Source organism: Balaenoptera acutorostrata, chromosome 3 (genome assembly GCF_949987535.1).
Source record: "Balaenoptera acutorostrata chromosome 3, mBalAcu1.1, whole genome shotgun sequence".
NCBI lineage: Eukaryota > Metazoa > Chordata > Mammalia > Artiodactyla > Balaenopteridae > Balaenoptera > Balaenoptera acutorostrata.
The window spans coordinates 146,035,829-146,058,762 of NC_080066.1; the positions used below are offsets into that span (position 1 = coordinate 146,035,829).

Consider the following 22,934-nt stretch of genomic DNA (forward strand, 5'->3'; position numbering starts at 1 on the left):
ATCAAAACTGCAAGGATGTAATTGGAAAGCAGAGGCATAGAGAAAATTGGCATGTATTGAATACCTACTCTATGCTAGGTGATTTACTTACATCATTTAATTCTCATAAAATGTAGGTATGCTTTATTATTAGCTCCATTTTATTCATAAATACACTGAAGCTCAGAGAGATTAAATATTTTGTTGTAATTCACAGAGCAACTAAGTGATAAAGCCGGGTTTCAAGCCTATATTGGTTCATTTATTCACTCCTTTATTCAACAAATATTTATTGAGTGCACGTTCTGTATGTTGGACACTATGGTAGGTGCTTCAACAGATCCAGTCCTTACCTTCCAGACCTTAATTGTATGGTGGTATTGTCTGACTTCACAGATGGTGATCTTTTTGCTACACCAAACAGAAGAAGAGAAAATAAAAAGTAAATAGAATGGTTCTGATGTTTTATGGAAAAGATATATTTGATATAGATGTAAGAAAGACTACATTTGTGCATTATTTAGGAATATATAGCAAAAGCGTTGCTTTGTGTGTAGTCCTAGAGAGGGTCTCCCTCCTCACTCACCCCTGTCAACGCCAATGCCTTTTAGTGGCATCACCACAATATATATTTTCCTCTTATGTTCTATGCTGTACAAGATTTATGTCTATAGGCCAACATTGTCTGGAAAGTCTTCAGAAGGAATTAACTGTCCTCCCTAAATTATGTTTGGAAAAAGATGAAGACCCCTGTGTAAGAATACATACATTCATTCATCCGTCTATTATCCATATATTTACTAATACCCTAAAAAGTATTTAGGATGGTTTAACCAAATACATAAAACACAACAGAACTTTTAATAAGACAAATGTGGAAAAATAGGGCAAGGAAAAAATAAGATGAAATTGGGTTGTATTCAGTAAGCCTACTAAAAAAATATTCATAAATTTGTCTCTCTTCTCAAAGGTAACTTGATTCACATTCATCATAATTTTAAAAACAAACTGGTATCACAGAAGTGTACCCCATTCCTAGTTGTAATACTTAAGAGGAAATTTCTCCTACAGGTCCTCCTAAAGAGGACCTCAGTACAGTGTGGTGAGCAATGGCCTCAAATACTCGCTAAAATAAATATGAGTTTCACTGAGCCATTTAATTGTATCCACCTGCATACCATAAAAGCAAAGTCCAGTAAAACAATTCTTTTAAAAGTGGATGAGCCTTTTCAGGTAGACCACTGTGGTCTGGCCAAGTCCAATGGTATATTTTAGAGGATCTCGAAAAATGAATTAATTACATTTCTTTTAGGTAATTCTCATATGTAATTTGTCAATTGAGTTTTTCATGTACTAGATAACAGTGAGTTTACACACTCTTACAAGTTTTATTCACTACTGCAACATCGTTGCATAGAATACCACCTAGTACATAGTAGGTGCTTAATAAATATTTGTTGTATGGATGGATAAATGCTGTGCTTTGAAGTATGTAAGTGAAAGACTTCCTCTGTCACTTCTCTGTTGATTTCTTCTTCCTTTGTCCTTAAATAAAGTGTGCTACTATACTTTGGAGTATATCATCTTTATGTGGACCCCCAAATTCATTAAATGTCAGACATTGCTTAGGTGACTTTTTCAAACAGATAAGGAAATCAATATTAACCCTATACAAAGAGCTGTTTTAAGATTGTTCTCAGTAACATCCCTTTGTTGATTTTTAAGGCTCTAAGATTTTAAGGTCCCTAAGAAGAAGTTGTAAACTTCAGTAAAGCAATTTTAACATGGAAATAGTGTTTCTTCTCAGAGACCTCAAAATCATATCGGATTTATTAAATTTGGAAAACATGGGATAGATTATATATAACACTAGCTCAACAATTTTCAGCTATATATTGATATTTTAATGAAAGTAGTTAACTCCCAAACTTAGAAATTTAAGAATGTCCTTTTCTCCTTCCTGCTGGCCCTTTATTTTTAAAGCAGGTTTTATTGAAAAGCATTATGGTAGTGTTAATTTTCCTTTAAAATTTCTGACATTGTTAAATATTACATTATGCTGGGATTCAGTGAACCAGTAGATTACATCAATTCCAGTAATCCTTTATTCTATATAATTATAAGGGATTAACTAATTTATATGCATCTTAAAAGTTTATTTATAACATCAACTGGCATGTAACACATACTTGATGCATTTTAACTGCTCTGCCCAGATTTCTTAGTCTATGAAAATCTATTGAGCTATTATAACAATCTGAGGCTTCATTTTAAAATTTAGGTTATTAGTCTAGATGAGACATTTACCATCCTAAATTTTGCCTAGAGCAGTGATTATACTTAGGATGATCACTCGACTTATAATGAAATATTGAACTATCAATCTTTCACTATATTTTTCCATAACTTACTTTTTATTTTGTTTGCCTTCTTATTTACTGTAATACTTTATTTTGCAAGCTTTCTTCCTGTGTTGCTCCCAGTTATTGTAACCTGCTACATATGTAGAAAGAGGATTAGAAATGGATTAAATCATGTGTTTCACTCCCAACTTTAGCCTAAAACATATCTTTACCATCACATTATTATAAATATATGCCTATTTTCATTGACCTTTAGAAAATGAAATTTTCTTGCCCCCTTCAGTACCTTTTCGAGGTTTAACCACACTTATCTTAAGAATACCCTATCTTAAAACTTCTATTATATAGTTAAAGCCTATCACTTCATTAATTCTTTTTTAAAAACAATCAGATAGTTCATTTATATTGAAGATATGGAAATGGTAAATCTAGAGTTTTTCTTCTACCCAATTTATGGGGAAAGTTGACTTGATAATTTCTTTTTTTTTTTTTTTTAGAAATTCACGTTCTTTTATTTATTTATTTATGACTGTGTTGAGTCTTCGTTTCTGTGCGAGGGCTTTCTCCAGTTGCGGCGAGTGGGGACCACTCTTCATCGCGGTGCGCGGGCCTCTCACTGTCGCGGCCTCTCTTGTTGCGGAGCACAGGCTCCAGACGCGCAGGCTCAGTAATTGTGGCTCACGGGCCCAGTCGCTCCGTGGCATGTGGGATCTTCCCAGACCGGGGCTCGAACCCGTGTCCCCTGCATTGGCAGGCAGATTCTCAACCACTGCGCCACCAGGGAAGCCCCCTTGATAATTTCTTGAGTTCCATTTATTATATCATAAAATCATAGAGCGGGCTTCCCTGGTGGCACAGTGGTTGAGAGTCTGCCTGCCAATGCAGGTGACACGGGTTCGAGCCCTGGTCTGGGAAGATCCCACATGCCGCAGAGCAGCTAGGCCCGTGAGCCACAGTTACTGAGCCTGCGCGTCTGGAGCCTGTGGTGCGCAACAAGTGAGGCCGCGGTGGTGAGAGGCCCGCGCACTGCGATGAAGAGTGGCCCCCACTTGCCACAACTAGAGAAAGCCCTCACACAGAAACGAGGACCCAACACAGCCATAAATAAATAAATAAAATAAATTTTTAAAAAAAATCATAGAGCTAGGAGAGATACAAGGTGATCTCAGGTTTTTACAGACTAATTATTTCAAGAGTAATAGACAAAGAAAACTACCCAGATTTCTTATTCTGTGAAAATCTATTGAGCTGTTATAGCATTCTGAGGCTTAATTTTAAAATATAGGCTTTTAGGCAAGATGAGATTTCTATTAAATACTTCTGAATTGTAAGGGATAAGAAAGGTCTGCTAATGTAAAAGCTCCCTTGATGTTCTGGTCCTCATCTTTTATTCAGTGGTCCCAAAGAATTGAGTCTTGATGCCTTAAAAAAAATATTTGGAGAACTACTAAGTATGGTTTGTAGATAGCATGATTTATAATTAAGTTAATTTTACTACTCTGCCTTCCTTATTTTTGGTTAATTTCACTCAGTCTGCTATTTAATCTTTAATTACAGGCCACAAAAGAAGTAATAGAACGGGAAGCGCCAGGGATGGCCCTGGCAATGCTGATGGGATCACTTAATGTTACACCTCTGGGCATGCTCTCTAGGTAAGAAAGTCACCAACATGTTGCAAAGAAAATTAATTCCATACCACTAATCACTACAATAGACTGATAAACCTAAGAAACTTCAGTCATACCACTTAATTTTGCCCCCCTTATTTCCCAGAGTTAGGAGTCTCAGTATCCTGTCTAGTTAAATATTGGCCACAGTTTCTTTCAAGTTCTTTTTTGTTTGTTTTTGCATATTGTGTTGAAACTTTTAGAAAATATCGTATTACTGCTAAAAGTTATCAGTTATAACCCCAAGAAGAGTCCAGTTTATTAAGATGTAAAATATTCTTTTTGTGTGTGATTATAATCATCAATTAATTTCCCTTAGTTGTCATTAAATACTAATTTAGTAAAACTAAGCAGTAGAGTCTTTTTTAATAAGTTTTTACAAGTTAGGAGCTTTAGTTCAATTTGTAAATAGGCATATTGATGTGTGGTCATGAAAAGAAGCTCAGTCAGTAATATATTACTAGTATATTAAATTAGTATATTTAAAACTATGCCTTTGTTGACCTACATGGTGACATCCATCCTCAATTTGATGGTTTAGTTATTTATTTGTTTTTATTTTAGCAATTCTTAGATTAAAATCCCCTTTAATGAGAACAACATACATCACTTACGTTAAAGACAGAAATATCAACTTAGTGAGAATCTGTTGATTTAATGACCATTGATTAATACAGTTGATTTCAGAGCAATCTAGAAAATACACAGCAACTTTATAATTGCAGGGTTTCACAATCATTATTTATAGCCATTTATTGATCCTGTGTGCAATGTGAATATAAAAGTAAATATATCTATTGAATGCATAGAATATGAGTTATAATGCTCTTTCTGTTACTTAGACTAAGTTTGTATCCCATAAATGTCAGCCACTTGAAGCACAGCTACAGGGAAATGTGAATGGGTCATTAGTTAACTGTATTTTCTTCCCTGTTACAAATACTATATTATAACATTTCATTTTAATAAGAGCAAAAAAAGAACTAAAGTAACTTGATAGAGATTTTTAATTTAAAAGTCCACGCTGGTCTTTAATGAACTCACATTGATTCTTTTATGCTGTTCTTTTTTTAACCCTTAATTATATTACCTGACCGTAGGAGATCAAAGGTCACATTTGGTCCCTCTTCTCTATGGAATTAAGTAGTAGTCTTTGAACATAAAAGAACTCTTTCTTGGCATTCAAGGAATATAGTCAAGAAAGAATTAAACATTATCTCTTGTTAATTATTTTATAATAAAAATCTAATTCAACAGACATAATAATACTCTATTTGCCAGGCCTTGTATTAACCATTAGGGATATAAGTATGGAAAGAAAAGTAAGAAATGGTCCTTACCTTCAGGATCCCCAGTTTATCTGGAGAACTTGTTCCTTACAACTGCTAAGGTAACACTTTAAATTGGATATAGCTTTCTTGATCTAGTATAGAAATAGCACTTTCACCTTATTGAAAGATTTTTCTGGATTAATTTCTCCTCTGCCTTCTGAATCCGCATAATTACTGAACAGTGGACTGCTGAGTGAATGGGAAATAAGTTAGCAGGAGCTGATTTTAAGTATTTTGGAATAAGTCCATCACCTTTAGGCTGAAGGCTTTGAAAACTAAAGCATACACAACATAGTATACACAACCAGATTCTATATACACATGGTATACACAGCCAGATTCTTCTGGCTTTTCTTTATGTTCATTTCCTATTGAACTGAGAGTTTATTTACAAATTTGAAACAGAGATAGTAGTTGGCATGAGCTATGGAAAAGGGAATTGTGGACTATTTCCCTTAATGTTTACTTTTTGGTGCTTTTCAAATCGTTTAAAAAAATTTTTTAGACAGCCATGATTAGATTGATGCTTCCTTTGTTTAGCATTTTTACCTTGTATGTACTTGGGGCTTTGTACATGCTTATATTATAATACATGTGCTATTGTAAGTATTTACTTTCTTGTCTGTTTTACCTAATTTGTATAAAATCCAAATTTGTATTAAGAACAGCAGCTTTATCTTATTCATTTTATATCCTCAGCCCCAAAACAATTTCTGACACATAGTAGGTACTCAAAAAAATGTTTATTGTTATGGTTACTATTGATAACTCAGTGTTTCATCCTAGCTGTAATAGAATTTTTTTTCAAAGTTAAGTAATGCATCAAGTTGGTGCCTTGCCTTCCTATTTTTATCTCTAGAGAGCAGCATTAAATAAAAATAATTTTTTAAATTACTAAATCTGTTTAAATGGTTTTCATCTGCTTGGCTAACTTAATATCTTCCAGTTTTCCAGGTTTTTTTTGTACAAGTAAGTTGGAAGATTGCATCAAGTAAAGGTTAAGAGCGTCATCTCTGAACTCAGACTGCTTGGGTTCTATTCTTGCTCTGTTACTAGCTACATAACATCTTTTTTTTCTCATCTCTATAATGAGGATGTTAGTAGTACCAGCCTTCTTGCATTAAGTAAACTAGTCCATTTAAGTGCTCAGAACAATTGATTCATAGTAAGTTTAAGTGTTGATCACTGTTGTGTTGTTATTTGTTCAGAGTTCTAGTTCTTAGAGCAAGTCTGCTGGCAGAACCTTTTAATGCTTTCCTTCATCTGGAAATGTCTTTATCTTACCTTTATTCCTGAAGGATATTTTCACTAGATATAGAATTATGGATTGACAATTTTTTCCTTTCAGCATTTAAAAAAATGTTATTCTATTCTCTTCTGGCTCCATGGTTCCTGTGGAGAAATCCACAGTCTTTTGAATTGATATTCCCTTATATGTATGATTTTTTTCTCTGGATGCTTTGAAGATATTTTTTCTTTATTTTTGATTTCAACAATTTGATTATTATGTATCTGGGTGTGGTTTTCTTTGAGTTTATCCTTTTGGGTTAAAAGAGCTTCTTGAATATGTAAGCTTATGTCTTTAACCAAATTTGGGAAATCTTTAGCTATTTTTCAGATTTTTCTTTTTCTGCACCAATCTCTTTCTCATTTTCTTCTGGTACTTTTGTGATATGAATTATACATCTTTTGATAACATATCACAGGTTTCTGATGTTCACTTTTTTAATTCATTTTTACTCTATTCTTCAGATTGTTTTTATTAATCTGTCTTCAAGTTCACTGACATTTTTCCTCTTTCATCTTCATTTGGCCTTTGAGCCTATCTAGTGAATTTTTTAAAATATTTGTTTACTTATTTATTTATTTGGCTCCATTGGGTCTTAGTTGCAGCATGCCGGATCTTCACTGAGGCATACAGGATCTTTCATTGCTACACACGGGCTCTTCATTGTGGCGCACGGGCTTGTCTCTAGTTGTGGCATGTGGGTTTTCTCTTCTCTAGTTGTGGCGTGGGCTCCAGAGCACGTGGGCTCTGTAGTTTGTGGCATGCCGGCTCTCTCATTGAGGCGCGCAAGTTCAGTAGTTGTGGCACACAGGCTTAGTTGCCCCGTGGCATGTGGGATCTTCATTCCCCGACCAGGGATCAAACCCGCGTTCCCTGCATTGGAAGGCGGATACTTTACCACTGGACCACTGGGGAAGTTCCTCTAGTGCATTTTAAAATTACAGATACAGTATTTTTTCAGTTCTAAAATTTCTATTCAGCTGCTTTTTTATGGTTCTGTTTCTTTGCTAAGAATTTTTATCTTTGCATTTATTTCAAAAGGAGAATGGTTATAATAGCTGCTTAATATTATTTTTCTAACAATTCCCGTATCTGAATCACCTTGGAGTTAACATCTGTTGATTTTCTTTTTCTGTGAGAAGTGCTCAGATTTTCCTGATTCTTTTCTATGTTGAGTAATTTTCTATTGTACCCTGGACATTTTGAGTATTATCTTTTAAGACTCTGGACTCTGTTAAAATCCTCTGGAGAGAGTTAGTTAGTTAGTTAGTTAGTTCATTTGTTTCAGGAATCTAGCTGATTGGATTCAGATTGAAAATTCTGTCTCACCTTATGTGGATGGTGATTCAGCCTTTGCTATGCTGTCTGGGTCTGCCCAGCACATGAACCATTCAGGAGTTAGCCTGAGATGTGGGCAGTGGAGTATATTTTACTTATGTTTTTAAAAGCCTTTCTTATAATTCTTTGGGTCTGTTACATGTGCTTAGCTCAGGAGTGAGCCTGGAACTTGTGTCAGTTCATTCGCAGAATTAAGGAATCCGCCTTCTCCAGCTCTCTCCTCTCCAAGAATTTCCCTACACTCTGCAGTTCCCAGTTAATACTCTATAAGAAATAGCTTCTGGCTAAAGGAACTGGGAATAGATGATATTTCTTGTAGAGTATTAATACCCTGTGCTATTATGCAATTCCACACAATTGGACCACCTTCAGGGCAAAGGCAAAAGAAAAGGAAAAAAAAAAAAATAACAGAGCTTCCTCTCGCCCAAGCTTTTACACTTTAGCCAGAGAGATAGGTCTTCTCACTGGGTTCTAGTGCTTGCACCGTCATGATCGCAGTAGTACAGCTCTGTAACTGGAATTAGCCCCCTTAAGGGTTATTGACTCAAGTTCTGACTTCAGTCCCCAGTTTGCCTGCTATTGTTTATGTTCAGAGTTCTCAGGTAGTCACTCTTTGATTTTCTGTCCACATTTAGTAGGAGACAGAGCCATAGTTAAGGTTCTACTGTGTTGGTCAACACCAACAGAAAAAGAGCTCTATTTTTAAAATCAGATCCCTGAGTTTATATCCTAGCATTTACTATCCATGTGACCTTGGGAAATTTACTCAGCTAGGTTTAGCACTTCCAGTCCCAGTAGTTAATTGAACTGCCCACAAAAATTCAGCATATAAGCTCCCCAAATCTGTAATTTATGCCTCACTCACTTTTTAAAGAGATCAGATACTTTTTTTTCTAAGCATCATTGACAATAATAGAGCAACCACTGTGGTTACACATTGAGACATAATTTGTCCTGGTTTTATTCTCAGTTCAGTCATTAACTTGATTTGTGATCTCTACTTAGTTTTTTAGTGCCTTCACATAGCTCGTGGAAATGTTATGAGGTCCTATATAGATTAACTTACTAAGAAAAACTATCAAATGAATGTCTAAATTCATAAAAAGAAAAAGTGATAATTTTTTAAGAGTTTTTAATTTTATAAAGAGATTTACCATCGTAATACTCCATAACGTATCTTTCAATTATGTCTTAAATATTCAGCTTATTTTTTTGTTACATAGAATTTTCCATAATATCTATCTTATGAAATAGAAGATGAAGTCTCTAGTTAGTTTTTAATATATGAAGTAGGACTAATCTTGTTTTCTTACAGTTTGCCCCACTATCTACCATTATTACCAATTTGATCTCAGCTTCATCTAGTCAGTAACTGAACATAAACACTCAAACACATGCACTGCTATAGGGGAGGAGTAAACTTTTTCCATTCAGTGCCAAAAATGGTTTCATGCTAATATTGTTTAAAAGTTTTTTAAGGAAAAAATAACTGGATTTAAATTTTTATATCAGTGAATTAAGTTATCCCTAGTATTATTGAATACATGTTAAAACAACATGGATCATTTAAAATAAAAATTGACAATAACAGTATTGCCATCTTGAAGTGCTTCTATTTTTTAACCTAAAACCAAATATACTTAGCTTATAAAAGGCTGTAGAAGGGAGCTGGGCAGAAGATGATGGAGAGGAAGTACCAGTAATCCACTTCTTGACCTAGACAACAGTTGGACTAACAGAATCTGATATAACAATTTTGGATATCTAGAGTGCATTCGAAGGCTTTCAGCTTCCAGGGGTAGGTTTAGTTGGTAAACTATGGTTAATTTTAGTCAATTTCAGCCCAAAATAATAGTAACTATACACTCCCCAATCCCTCAACCCCATGGCAGGCAGCCACACTAACTTGCTTGTGGGAGCCAGAGTGGGCAATTAGGACCTTGTCGTTCAAATATCAGGAATCTAGGTTCTATTTGTGGATTACTGCTTTGATTATAGGGGTACGGACAAAGGCAGGTGGCCGTTGTTGTAACCCCCACCAACTGAAGTGACTTCAAGGGGAATTAAAGGGACAGTGCCTTTTTTTTCCCTTACATTTTTCTCTTTTCCCCTTTTCGGGAGCCAGACATTTAAGGATTAGGACACTCAAGAGCAACCACATACATAAGGGAATTTAAAAAGCCATTGCACATGCCCAAAGAGGAATGCAGGCTCAGAAAAGACCTGAGTTGGCCTTAGGTTTACACCTCAGACTGATCCCAACACAGAGACACTCTACCACAATCAAAAATATAGCAAACCCTGCAGGGAAGGGAAGAATGGGATTTCCAGAATTACCACATTACAAGATTCAGATACCCAGTTTTCAACAATAACAACAAAAACAACACAACACAAGCTATAGAAAGAAACAGAGAAGTTTGGCCCATTAAAAGAAAAAAAAAATTGACAGAAAAGACCGACTAGGATGACCAGATGGTAAACTTACTAGACAGAGACTTTTCAAACAATTGTCTTAAAGATGCTCAAATTACTAGAGATGCGAACAAAATCAGGAAAATTATATGAGTAAAATGTAAACATCAGTAACAAGATAAAAAATAAAAAGAAGGCAAAAAGAAATTCTGGCGTTGAAAAATACAACTGTAATAAAAATGTCACTAAAGGGATTCAGAAGCAGTTTCAGTAAAAGGAATCAGTGAACTTCAAGATAGGGCTATTTAAATTATCAAGTCTGAGGAGCAGAAAGAAAAAAAATTGAATAAAAGTGAACAGAGCCTAAGGGACCTGTGGAACACCATTAAGTTCTTGGTCTAACACCATTAGACCATGCTTTGTGAGAATCCCAGGAGAAGAAAGAGAGAAAGGGGCAGAGGATTATTTGAAGAAATAATAGCTGAAAACTTCCCAAATTTCATGGAAGATATAAATCTGCAAACCCAAGATACAAAACAAACTCCAAATAGGATAAGCTGAAAGAAGCCCATATAATAATCAATCTGTCAAAAGCCAAAATCAGAGAATATTGAAAGCAGCAAGAGCAAAGACACTCATCATATACAAGAGATCCTCAAAAGATTTTAAGCTGATTTCTCATCAGAAACATTGGAGGCCAGAAGCAGGTATGGAAGTGAAACATTCAAAGTAGTGAAAGGAGAATACTGTCAACCAAGAATTCTATAACTGGCAAAACTGTCCCTCAAAAATGAAGGAGAGGGCTTCCCTGGTGGCACAGCAGTTAAGAATCCACCTGCCAATGCAGGGGACACAGGTTCAAGCCCTGGTCTGGGAAGATCCCACATGCCCACGAGCAACTGGGTCTGTGCACCACAACTACTGAACCTGCACTCTATAGCCCAGGAACCACAACTACTGAGCCTGCATGCCACAACTACTGAAGCCCACAAACCTAGAGCCTGTGCTCTGCAACAAGAGAAGCCACCGCAGTGAGAAGCCCATGCACCACAACAAAGAGTAACTGCTGCTCGCCGCAACTGGAGAAGGCCCACGTGCAGTAATGAAGACCCAACGTGGCCAAAACTATAAATAAATAAATAAATTTATTTTTTTTAAATGAAGGAAAAATTAAGACATCCCTAGATAAATGGAAGCTGAGCAAGTTCATTACTATTACATTCGCCCTACAAAATAGGCTAGCAGGAGTTCTTCAGGTTGAAATAAAAGGACACTGTACAATAACTGAAAGCCTTGTGAGGAAATAAAAGATCTCCAATAAAGGTAAAAATATGGACAAGTATAAAAACTAGTATTATTGAAATATTGGTTTGTAATTCCACTTTTTATTTTCTTTATTTAAATCTTTGCAATTTAAATGCATAAGAAAATTATTAGTCAGTGTTTTGGAGCACACAATGTATAAAGATGTAATTTGTGACAACAGTAACTGAAAGGGAATGAGGATGGAACAGTTTAGGAAGAGGGTTTTTAAATGCTATTGAAGTTAAGCTGGTATACATGCAAATTATACTGTTAAATTTTAGAATGTTAAGTGCAATTTCTATGGTGACTACAAAGAAAATAGCTATAAAATATACACGAAAAGAAATGAGAAGGGAATTAAGATATTTCACTTAAAAAAATCAACTAAACTCAAAAAGAGACACTAATATGGGATATGAGGAACAATAAAAGCTATAAGGCATATAGAAAACAGTTAACAAAATGGCAAAAGTAAGTTCCGCCTTATCAGTAATTACTTTAAATGTAAATGGATTAAGCTCTCCCATGAAATAATAGAGACCGGCAAAATGGATAGAAAAGCATAATCTGATGACATACTGTGAACAAGACTCTTGGTTTAGATCCAAAGACACAAATTTATTGAAAGTTAAAGGATGGAAAAAGATATTCATGCAAATATTAACCAAAAGAGCTGGTTGACTATACGACTATCAGACTAAATAGACTTTAAATTTTAAAAGGTTAAATATCCTAAATCAAAAAAGCTTACAAGAGACAAGATATTTATATAGTAATAAAAGTTTCAATTGAGTAGGAAGATACAACAATGATAAGCATTTATATACTTAATAACAGACAAATAACAAAAATAGATGATGACAGAATTGAAGGAAGAAATAGATGGTCTGGGCTTCCCTGGAGGTGCAGTGGTTAAGAATCCGCCTGCCAATGCAGGGGACATGGATTGGAGCCCTGGTCCAGGAAGATCCCACATGCCACAGAGCAACCAAGCCCGTGTGCCACAACTACTGAGCCTACACTCTAGAGCCCATGAGCCACAACTGCTGAAGCCCTCGCACCTAGAGCCCAAGGTCCGCAACAAGAGAAGCCATGGCAATGAGAAGCCTGTGCACTGCAATGAAGAGTTTCTGCTGCTCACCGCAACTAGAGAAAGCCCGCACACAGCAACGAAGACCCAACGCAGCCAAAAATAAAGTAAATAAATTTATTAAAATAAAGAAAAGAAATAGATGGTTCTACAATAGTAGTTGGAGACTTCAGTATCCTACTTTCAGTAATGGATAGAAAAGCCAAACAGAAGATAAGTAAGGAGATATGAGTTGAGAAACACAAATCAGCTCTCTCCAACAGGCATATAAAGAACATACCACCTAACAACAGTAGAATATACATTATTCTGAAGTTCCCATGTGACATTTCCTATAATAAACCATATGTTATGCTGCAAAATAAGTCTCAATAGATTTAAACAGGTAAATGTCATCTGAAGTATATTCTCTGACCACAAAACGATGAAGTTAGAAATCAACATCAGGGACTTCCCTGGCAGTCCAGTGATTAAGACTCCACGCTTCCACTGCAGGTTCAATCCCTGGTCAGGGAACTAAGATCCAACATGCCATGCAATGTGGCCCCCCCCCAAAAAAACAATAACATCAGGAAAATCCACAAATATGTGTAAATTAAACCAGTACACTCTTAAACAACCAACTGGTCAAAGAAGAAATCATGAGGGGAATTAGAATATATGGACAAATTTCAATGAAAACACAGACTACCAAAATTTCAGTGATTTCATCAGAGAAAACAGTGCTAAGAGGGAAAGTTATAGCTGTAAATGTTTACATTAAAAAGGAAAGATCTCAAAAACAACGAGCTAATATTACAGCTTACGGAACTAGAAAAAGTAATAAACCAAAGCCAAGACTAGCAGAAGGAAGAAAATAATAAAGATTAAAGCAGTGTTAAAAAAAAGAGAAAGTGGAAAAACAATAGAGAAAATCAACTAAACCAAACATTGGTGCTTCAGAAAGATCAACAGAATTGAAAAACTTTTAGCTATATTGACTAAGAAAAAAAGAGATATGACTCAAGTTAATAAACTTAGAAACAAAAGAAGGGGTTACTACCAATTCTACAGAAACAAAAAGGACTATAAGAGAGTACTATAAACAATTGTATGTCTAACCTAGATAAAATGGACCAATTCCTACAAACACAAAATCTACCCAGATGAATCACATAAAAGTAGAAAATTCAAGTAGATCTGTAACTAATAAGAAGATTTATTCAGGATCAAAAACCTACCTACAAATCAAACGCCTGTACCAGATGACTTCCCTGGAGAATTCTACCAAACATTTAAAGAAAAACAGACACCAGTCCTTCTTAAACTCTTCCCAAAAACTGAAGAGAAGGGAACACTTCCTAACTAATTCTGTGAAGCCAACATTGCCTGCAGATCAAAGACAAAGAACTGCAAGAAAAGAAAACTACAGACCAATATCCTTTAGGAACATTGATGCAAAAAAAACTTCAACAAAATACAACCAAATTCAGCATATCAAAAAGATTATACACCATGAGCGAGAGGGATTTATTCCTAGAATGCAAGGGTAACAACATACAAAAGCAGTCAACGTGATAAACTACAGTAGCCGAATAAAGGGAAAAAAAAATCTTCTCAGTTGTTGCAGAAAAATCATTTGACAGAATTCAGCATGTTTTCCTGTAAATGACACTCAACAAGCTGAGCATAGAAGGAAACTATCTTTAAATAAATAAACAAACAAACACACAGCTAACGTCATGCTCAGTGATGAAAGAGAAAGCTTTTCCTCTAAAGCAGGAACAAGTCCAGGATGCCTCCTTTTGCCACTGTCATTAAACATACTACTGGAAGTTGTAGCCAGAGCATGAGGCAAGAAAATGAAATAAAAGATATCCAAACTGGGAAAGGATAAGTAAATTTGTTTCTGTTTGACATGATCTTAAAAGTAGAAAACCCTAAAGATTCCCCCCCCCCCAAAAAAAATCTAATAGGACTAATAAATGTATTCAGCACAGTTGAAGATATATAATTAACATGCAGAAATCAGTTGTGTTTCTATACACTAACAGTGAACAATGCAAAAAGGAAATTATGAAAACAATTCCATTTACAATAGCATCAAAAAAAATACTGTGTAATTAACTTGATCAAGGAAGTGAAACACTTGTACACTGAAAACTATAAAACTTTACTGAAAGAAATTAAAGAAGGCATAAATAAATGGAAATACACTCATGTTTATGGATTGGAAGACTTAATATTGTTAAGATATTAATATTGCCCAAGGCAATCTGCAGATTTAATTCAATCCCTATCAAAACACAGCAATATTGTTTTGCAGAAATAAAAAAAAAAAGTATTCTAAAGGGACCCTAAATAGCCAAAACAATCTTGAATAAACCTCAGCAAAATTGGAAGACCCACACTCCCTGATATCAAACTTACTACAAAGCTACAATAATCAAAATAGTAGTGGGGAAAAAAAAACCCAGTGGTAGTGGCATTAAGTCTGACTTTTAGTCCAATGAAATAAAACAGAAAAAACAGAAATAAGCCTTTGCATATAGGGTCAAATGATTTTTAAGAAGGGTGCCAAGACAATCCAATGAGGAAAAAACAGTCTTCAGAAAGAAATGGTAATGGAAAAATTGGATATCCACATGCAAAAGAATGAAATTGGACACTTACACCATATGCTAAAATTAACTCAAAATAGATCAAGACCTAAATATGAGAGCTAAAATTATAAAATTCATGGAAGAAAACGTTGGGGAAAAGCTTCATGACTTTAGATTTGGCAGCATTTTATTGAATATGACACTAAGTGTACAGGCAACAAAAGGAGAACTAGATAAACTGGATTTCATCAACATTAAAATCTTTGTGCCTCAAAGGACACTATCAACAAAGTAAAATGGCAACCACCAAATGGGAGAAAATATTTGCAAATCACATACCTGGTAAATATTTAATATCCAGAATATATAAAGAACTTCAACCCAGAAGCAAAAGCAACCCAATTTTAAAATGGGCATGTTTATCTAAGCAATGGACAGAAGTAAATTTTCTCTGGAAGAATTCTACTTCAACCTAGATCTCAAAGATTTCTCACAGATATAGTTCTAAGGAAATTAGCAGGTCACACATACAGAATAAAAGTTGACCAAAAAACATAAGAATCAAGGCACCCTAAGGATGAGAGACTACAGTTGGATCCTGAAAGACTTAAAATCCTGGTATTATCAAAAGAATAAAAATAAATAAATGTAATATATTTAGAGAACTAAAAAAGAAGCTTGAAAATTATATGTGAGGAACAAATAGTTTGAAAAAGAACTAAATATACATTTAGGTATGTAAAATATAATAATGAAAATTTAAAAACTTAATAGATGGATTAGATTGCAGATTATATAGAATTGAAGAGAGAATTGGGGAACCAAATAAAACTATTTGAAGAAATTATCCAGAATGCAGCTCAGGTTGACAGAAACATAAAAATGAGTGAAAAGTTAAGAAGCATGGAGGATAGAGTTAGAAAATATAAAATATACATAGAGTTCAGAAGGAGATAATAGAGAATGAAGGAAAGGAACTGGTTGAAATATAATACCAAAAGTAATCTTAAAATCTTGAAAGACATCAATCTGCAGATTTGGGAATCCAAACAAATATTCAGCAGGATGAATAAAAAGGAACCTATACCTATGCACATGGTAGTAACCCTGTAAAATACCACAGAAAAATAGATATTAAAAATTTCCAGGAAAATGAATTTTATGGTATGTAAATTATACTTCAATAAAGTTTTAAAAAGTGGAATTTTCTATATCTTGACATTATAAATTTGATTCTTTCTGATTGTGATAAGCAGTAAATGGTATGTCATTATTTACCTGTACATTTCATTGCTTAATAGCAATATTAAACATTTTACATGTGTTTTTTTGACTATATTTCCTCATTTGTTAGTTGAATATTCACATCCTTTATCAATTTTTAGTCTGATATGTTTCCTTATTGATTTTATGAGTTTTTTTATATGTTAAGATTTTAAACTTCACTTGTAATTTTTTTCTAATTAGTCATGAAGACTATTTATAGTATTTTGTCAAACGTAAATTTCAGTTTTATGAAGATAAATCTTTAAAAATAAAATTGGGGAGACAGAAAATACAGAGTACCTAAATATAGACAGCAATTTGACTAATTGCTAACCTCTCAATAACAATAATTAAAAAGAAGATACTGGAATAGTACCTTCAATGTGCTGAAAGAAAATCTCTGTTAACCATGAATTTCACATCCAGCAAAGCTGTCATTCAATTATGAGGGAGGAAAAAAAATGTCATTTTCCTACTAAGACAAATGGGCAGATTTTATCACCAAAATAATTTCACTTCAAAGATTTGAAGGATGGGCTTCCCTGGTGGCGCAGTGGTTGAGAATCTGCCTGCCAATGCAGGGGACACGGGTTCGAGCCCTGGTCTGGGAGGATCCCACATGCCGCGGAGCAACTGGGCCCGTGAGCCACAATTACTGAGCCTGCGCGTCTGGAGCCTGTGCTCCGCAACAAGAGAGGCCGCGACAGTGAGAGGCCCGCGCACCGTGATGAAGAGTGGCCCCCACTTGCCACAACTAGAGAAAGCCCACGCACAGAAACGAAGACCCAACACAGCCAAAAATAAATAAATAAATAAATAAAAATTAAAAAAAAAAAAAAAAAAAGATTTGAAGGATATTCTGGCAGAAGAAAAATTATCTCAACTGAAGAGTTAGGATTCAAGAAGGAAAAGGGAACAATGGTTAATGTCTGCTTTATGGATGAAAAAAAGACACTGGAACTAATTCTTGAAAACAACAACATTGGGACTTCCCTGGTGGTCCAATGGTCAAGAATCCACCTTGCAGTTCAGGGGACATGGGTAAGATCCCTGGTGGAGGAACTAGGATCCCACATGCCCCAGGGCAACAAAGCCCGCGTGCAACAACTACTGAGCTCACGCACCTCAACTAGAGCCCACGTGCTGGAAACTACAGAGCCTGTGCACCCTGGAGCCTGCGTGCCACCACTAGAGAAGAGAAAACCCGCACATCACAATGAAGAACCCACGCACTGCGGCAAAAGATCCTGCATGCCTCAACAAAGATCCTGTGTGCCACAACTGAAACTTGCCACAGCCAAAAATTAAAGGAAGGAAGGAAGGAAGGAGGGAGGGAGGGAGTCAAAGAAAAGAAAAGAAAAGAATAACATGTAAGTTGGGTTGATATGATTATAGTTAAATATTCTAAAAGCCCTGTGGTTTTTCTAGGAGATTAAAGATACTGATTAATTTTTTAACGTTAATGTACATAGTAAAATTGTTAGGGTAATCACTAAAAGAATGGATATAACTTTCAAAAGCAAAGGGAAGAAATGAAATGAGGAAAACAATCAAAATAAGGCACTGAAAGGAGGGAGAAAATTAAAAGAAACAAAAAGGCAAGACAAGTACAAAGCATATAAAATGTTTTTTTTTTCACTAAAGCATTTAAAATACAGGCAGACCATCAAAACATCTCCCCAGATAATAATTTCTCAGTAGAACGCCACTTGGTTTTTTATATTCAAATTTTATAAATGTGTACCTCTTAGTATACCTTTGGCTGATATTTACATATAAAAATATTTACATCTACAAAATTCAGTACATTTTTTAAAAATTGGTTATTAATTAAAACTTTTTAAAGATAATTGTAGGTTGAGATGCAAATGTAAGAAACAGTACATAGAAATCCCATGTACCCTTTATCAAGTTTCTCCTAGTGGTAACACCTTGTAAAACTGTAGCATAAAATTATAATCAGGATATTGACATTGATATAGTCAAGATACAGAACGATTTTATCCCCACAAAGATCCCTCCTGTTGCCTTTTATTTCCACAGCCAACTATCTCCCACTCAGCCTTCTTTTTCTAACCTTTGGCAACCACTAATCTGTTTTCCATTTCTGTATTTTGCCATTTCAAGAATTTATATACTTAGAATCATACAGTATGTAACTTTTGGGGTTGGCTTTTTACACTCAGCATAATTCCCTAGAGATTCAACCCAATTGTTACATGGATCAATACTTTGTTCTTTTTTATTGCTGAATAGTGTTCCCTGGAATGGTTGTACCAGTTTGTTCCACCATTGAAAGACATCTGGGTCTTTACCAATTTAGGGCTGTTATGAACAAAGTTGCTATGAACGTTTATGTACAGGTTTTCATGAACATGTATAGAATTATTCCTCATTATCAGCATCCCCCTCCAGAGTGGTACCTTTGTTAACAATTGATGAAGCTACATTGACGTATCATAGTCACCAAAAGTCTACATTAAGGTTTACTCTTTGTGGTGTACATTCTGTGCATTGGGGCAAATGTATAATGACATGTAGCCATCTTTATGGTATCATACAGAGTATTTTCACTGTCTTAAAAATCCTTTATGCTCTGCCTATTCATCCCTCCCTCCTTGTCAATGCCTGGCAACCACTGATCTTTTTACTATGTCCATAGTTTTGCCTTTTCTGAAATGTCATATAGTTGGAATCATGTAGTGTGTAGCCTTTCCAGATTGGCTTTTTTTCACTTAGTAGTATGAATTTAAAGTTCCTCCATGTCTTTTCATGGCTTGATAGCTCTTTTCTTTTTAGCACTGAAAATATTCCATTGCCTTGATGTACCACCATTTATTTATCCATTCACCTACTGAAGGACATCTTGATTGCTTCCAAGTTTTAGCAGTTATGAATAAAGTTGCTATAAACATCCACGTGCATGTTTTTGTGTGGACATAAGTTTTCAGCTCCTTAGGGTAAATATTAAGGAGCAAAATTACTAAATTGTATGGTAAGAATATGTTTAATTTTCTAAGGAGCTGTCAAACTGTCTCCCAAAGTGACTATACCATTTTGCATTCCTACCAGCAACAATTGAAAGTTCCTGTTGCACTACATTCTTGCCAGCATTTGGTGTTGCAGTGTTATGAGTTTTGGCTGTCTAATAGGTGTGTAGTGGTATCCCATTATTGTTTTAATTTTCATTTCCCAGATAACATGTGATGTTGAGCTTCCTTTCATGTGCTTACTTGCCATCTATATATCTTCTTTGGTGAGGTGTCTGTTAAGGTCTTTGGCCCATTTTTTAATTGGATTGTTTTCTTATTGTTGAGTTTTAAGAATTATTTGTTTATTTTGATTAATATTCTCCTAACGGATGTGTTTCTTCTAATATTTTCTCCCAGTCTATGGCTTGTCTTCTCATTTTGTGAACATTGTCTTTCATAGAGCAGATGTTTTTAGTTTTAATGAGGTCCAGCTTATAAATTATTTCTTCTATGGATTATGCCCTTGGTGTTACATCTAAAAAGTCATTGCACCCACTCCTATGTCATCTTCTAGGAGTTTTATAGTTTTTGTGTTTAACATTTTGTGCTGTGACCCATATTGAGTTAATTTTTACCAAGAGGTAAAGTTTCTGTCTAGATTCATTTTTTGCCTGTGCATGGATGTCCAGTTGTTCTAGTACCATACGTTGAAAAGCCTAATTTTTTGCTCCATTGTGTTGCCTTTGCTCCGTTGTCAAAGATCAGTTGACTATATTTGTGTTGGTCTCTTTCTGGGCTCTCTATTCTGTTCCATTCATCTGTTTATCTGTTCTTTTGTCAATACCACAGTCTTGATTACTGTGGCTTTATAATAAGTCTCCAAGTCAGTTAGTATCAGTTCTCCAACTTTGTTCTCCTTCAGGATTGTGTTGGCTGCTTGGGGTCTTTTGTCTCTCCGTATAAACTTTATTTTTTTAATTAATTACTTAATTTATGTATTTATTTATTTTTGGCTGCGTTGGGTCTTTGTTGCTGCGCACAGACTTTCTCTAGTTATAGCAAGCAGGGGCTACTCTTTGTTGCAGTGCACGGGCTTCTCATTGTGGTGGCTTCTCTTGTGGAGCATGGGCTCTAGGCATGTGGGCTTCAGTAGTTGTGGCTCACGGGCTCTAGAGCGCAGGCTCAGTAGTTGTGGCGCACAGGCTTAGTTGCTCCATGGCATGTGGGATCTTCCCAGACCAGGGCTTGAACCTGTGTTCCCTACATTGGCAGGCGGATTCTTAACCACTGCGCCACCAGGGAAGTCCCTTCCATATAAACTTTAGAATCAGTTTGCTGATATCCATAGAATGAGTTGCTTGAATTTTGATTTGGGTTGCATGAAATCTGTAGATCAAGTCAGGAAGAACTGAGATACTGACAATATTCAGTTTTTCTGTCCATGAACATGGAATATCTGTCCATTTATATAGTTCTTCTTTGATTTATTTATTTATTTCATTCAGGGTTTTGTAGTTTTCCTCATGCAGAACTTGTACATATTTTGTTAGATAGATCCCTAAGTATTTCATTATGGGGAGTGTTAATGTAAATGGTATTATATTTTTAATTTCAAGTTTCTATTGTTTGTTGCTGGCATTCAGGAAAGCAATTGGCTTTTGTATATTTACTTTGTATCCTGCAGCCTTGCTATAATCACTTATTAATTCCAGGAGTGTTATTTAATCTGCAAGAATTTGGGGATTTTTCAGTTATCTTCTTGTTACTGAAGAAGTTTAATTTCTAGTTTAATTCCATTGTGGTCTGAAAGTAGACATTGTATAATTTCTATTCTTTTAAATTTGTTAAGATGTATATTTTATGGCCTAGATTGTGGTCTATCATGGTGAATGTGCCATGTGAGCTTGAGAAGAATGTGTTTTCTGCTGTTGTTGGGTGAAGTTTCTGTAGGTGTCAATTATACCCAGTTGATTGATGGTGTTGTTGAGTTCAACTGTGTCCTTACTGATTTTCCCTAAGTTATATCTGTCCATTTCTAACAGAAGGGTGTTGAGTCTCCAACTATATTAGTGGACTCATATATTTCTCTTTGCAGTTTTGTGGTTTTGCCTCACATAGTTTGACACTTTTGTTAGGGGCATACACATGAAAGATCATTATATCTTTTTGGAGAATTGATCCCCTTATCATTATGTAATGTCCTTCTTTATTCCTGATAACTTTCCTGACTTCGAAGTCTGCTTTGTCTGAAATTAATATAGCTACTCCTGCTTTTTTGATTAATGTTAGCATGGTATATTTCTATACATCTATTTACTTTTAATCTATATGTGTCTTTTATATTTAAAATGGATTTCTTGTACACGACATATAATTGGATCGTGTTTTTAATCCACTCTGACAATTTCTTTTAATTCGTGGATTTAGACCATTGGTACTCAAAGTGATTATAATTGGAATAATGTCTACCATATTTGTTACTGTTTTCTATTTCTTGCCCTTTTTTGTTCCTGTTTTTATCTTCCACTCTTTTTCTCTGCCACTTGTGGTTGTAGTTGAGGCTTTTATGTGATTCTGGTTTTTTCTCTTTTCTTAGCGTATAGGTTAAACTTCTTTTTTTACTTTTTTTTAGTGGTTGCCTTAGAGTTTGCAATATACATTTACAGCTAATCCAAGTCCACTTTCAAGTAACATCATACTACTTCACAGGTACTGTGAACACTTATAATAATGAAGTTATCCTTATAATAATAAAGTTATCCTAATTCCTTCTTCGCATCTCTTATATCATTGCTGTCATTCATTTCACTTATATATAAGTATACATAAACATATATATACATAAATATACATAATTAAATACATTATTACTACAATTTTGAACAGACTGTTACATGTTAGATCAATTAAGAATGAGAAAAATCAAAGTTTTTATTTTACCTTAACTTATTCCTTCTTTGATGCTCTTCCTTAATTTACATAGATCTGAGTTTCTGATCCCTTCTTTCTAAAGAACTTTCTTTTTAATATTTTTTTTAATTGAAGTATAGTTGATTTACAGTGTTGTGCCAATCTCTGCTGTACAGCAAATTGACTTAGTTCTACAGATATGGACATTTCTAAAGAACTTCTCTTAACATTTCTTGCATGGCAGATCTGTTGGCAGCAGATACCCCCAATTTTTGTTTGTCCTGCACTTTTGAAGCATAATTTCACAGGGTATAGTATCTAAGTTGGTTTTTCTCTTCTCTCAACACTTTAAATATTTCACTCCACTTTCTTCTTGTTTGCATGGTTTCTAAGGAGAAATCAGATGTAATCCTTTCCTTTGTTTCTCT

The 22,934-nt window shown here is 34.9% G+C and overlaps 1 protein-coding gene across 7 annotated transcripts in view; it reads left to right on the forward strand.

Moving 5' to 3' along the window:
- Positions 1 to 22,934, forward strand: part of GPHN (gephyrin) — a 634,333-nt gene that overhangs the window by 323,240 nt on the left and 288,159 nt on the right. For all 7 annotated transcript variants that reach the window (XM_007184311.3, XM_057543176.1, XM_007184307.3 and 4 more), the window contains exon 5: positions 3,900 to 3,994. In XM_007184311.3, the coding sequence (XP_007184373.1) occupies positions 3,900 to 3,994 (95 nt within the window). The remainder of the gene's footprint in view (positions 1 to 3,899; positions 3,995 to 22,934) is intronic.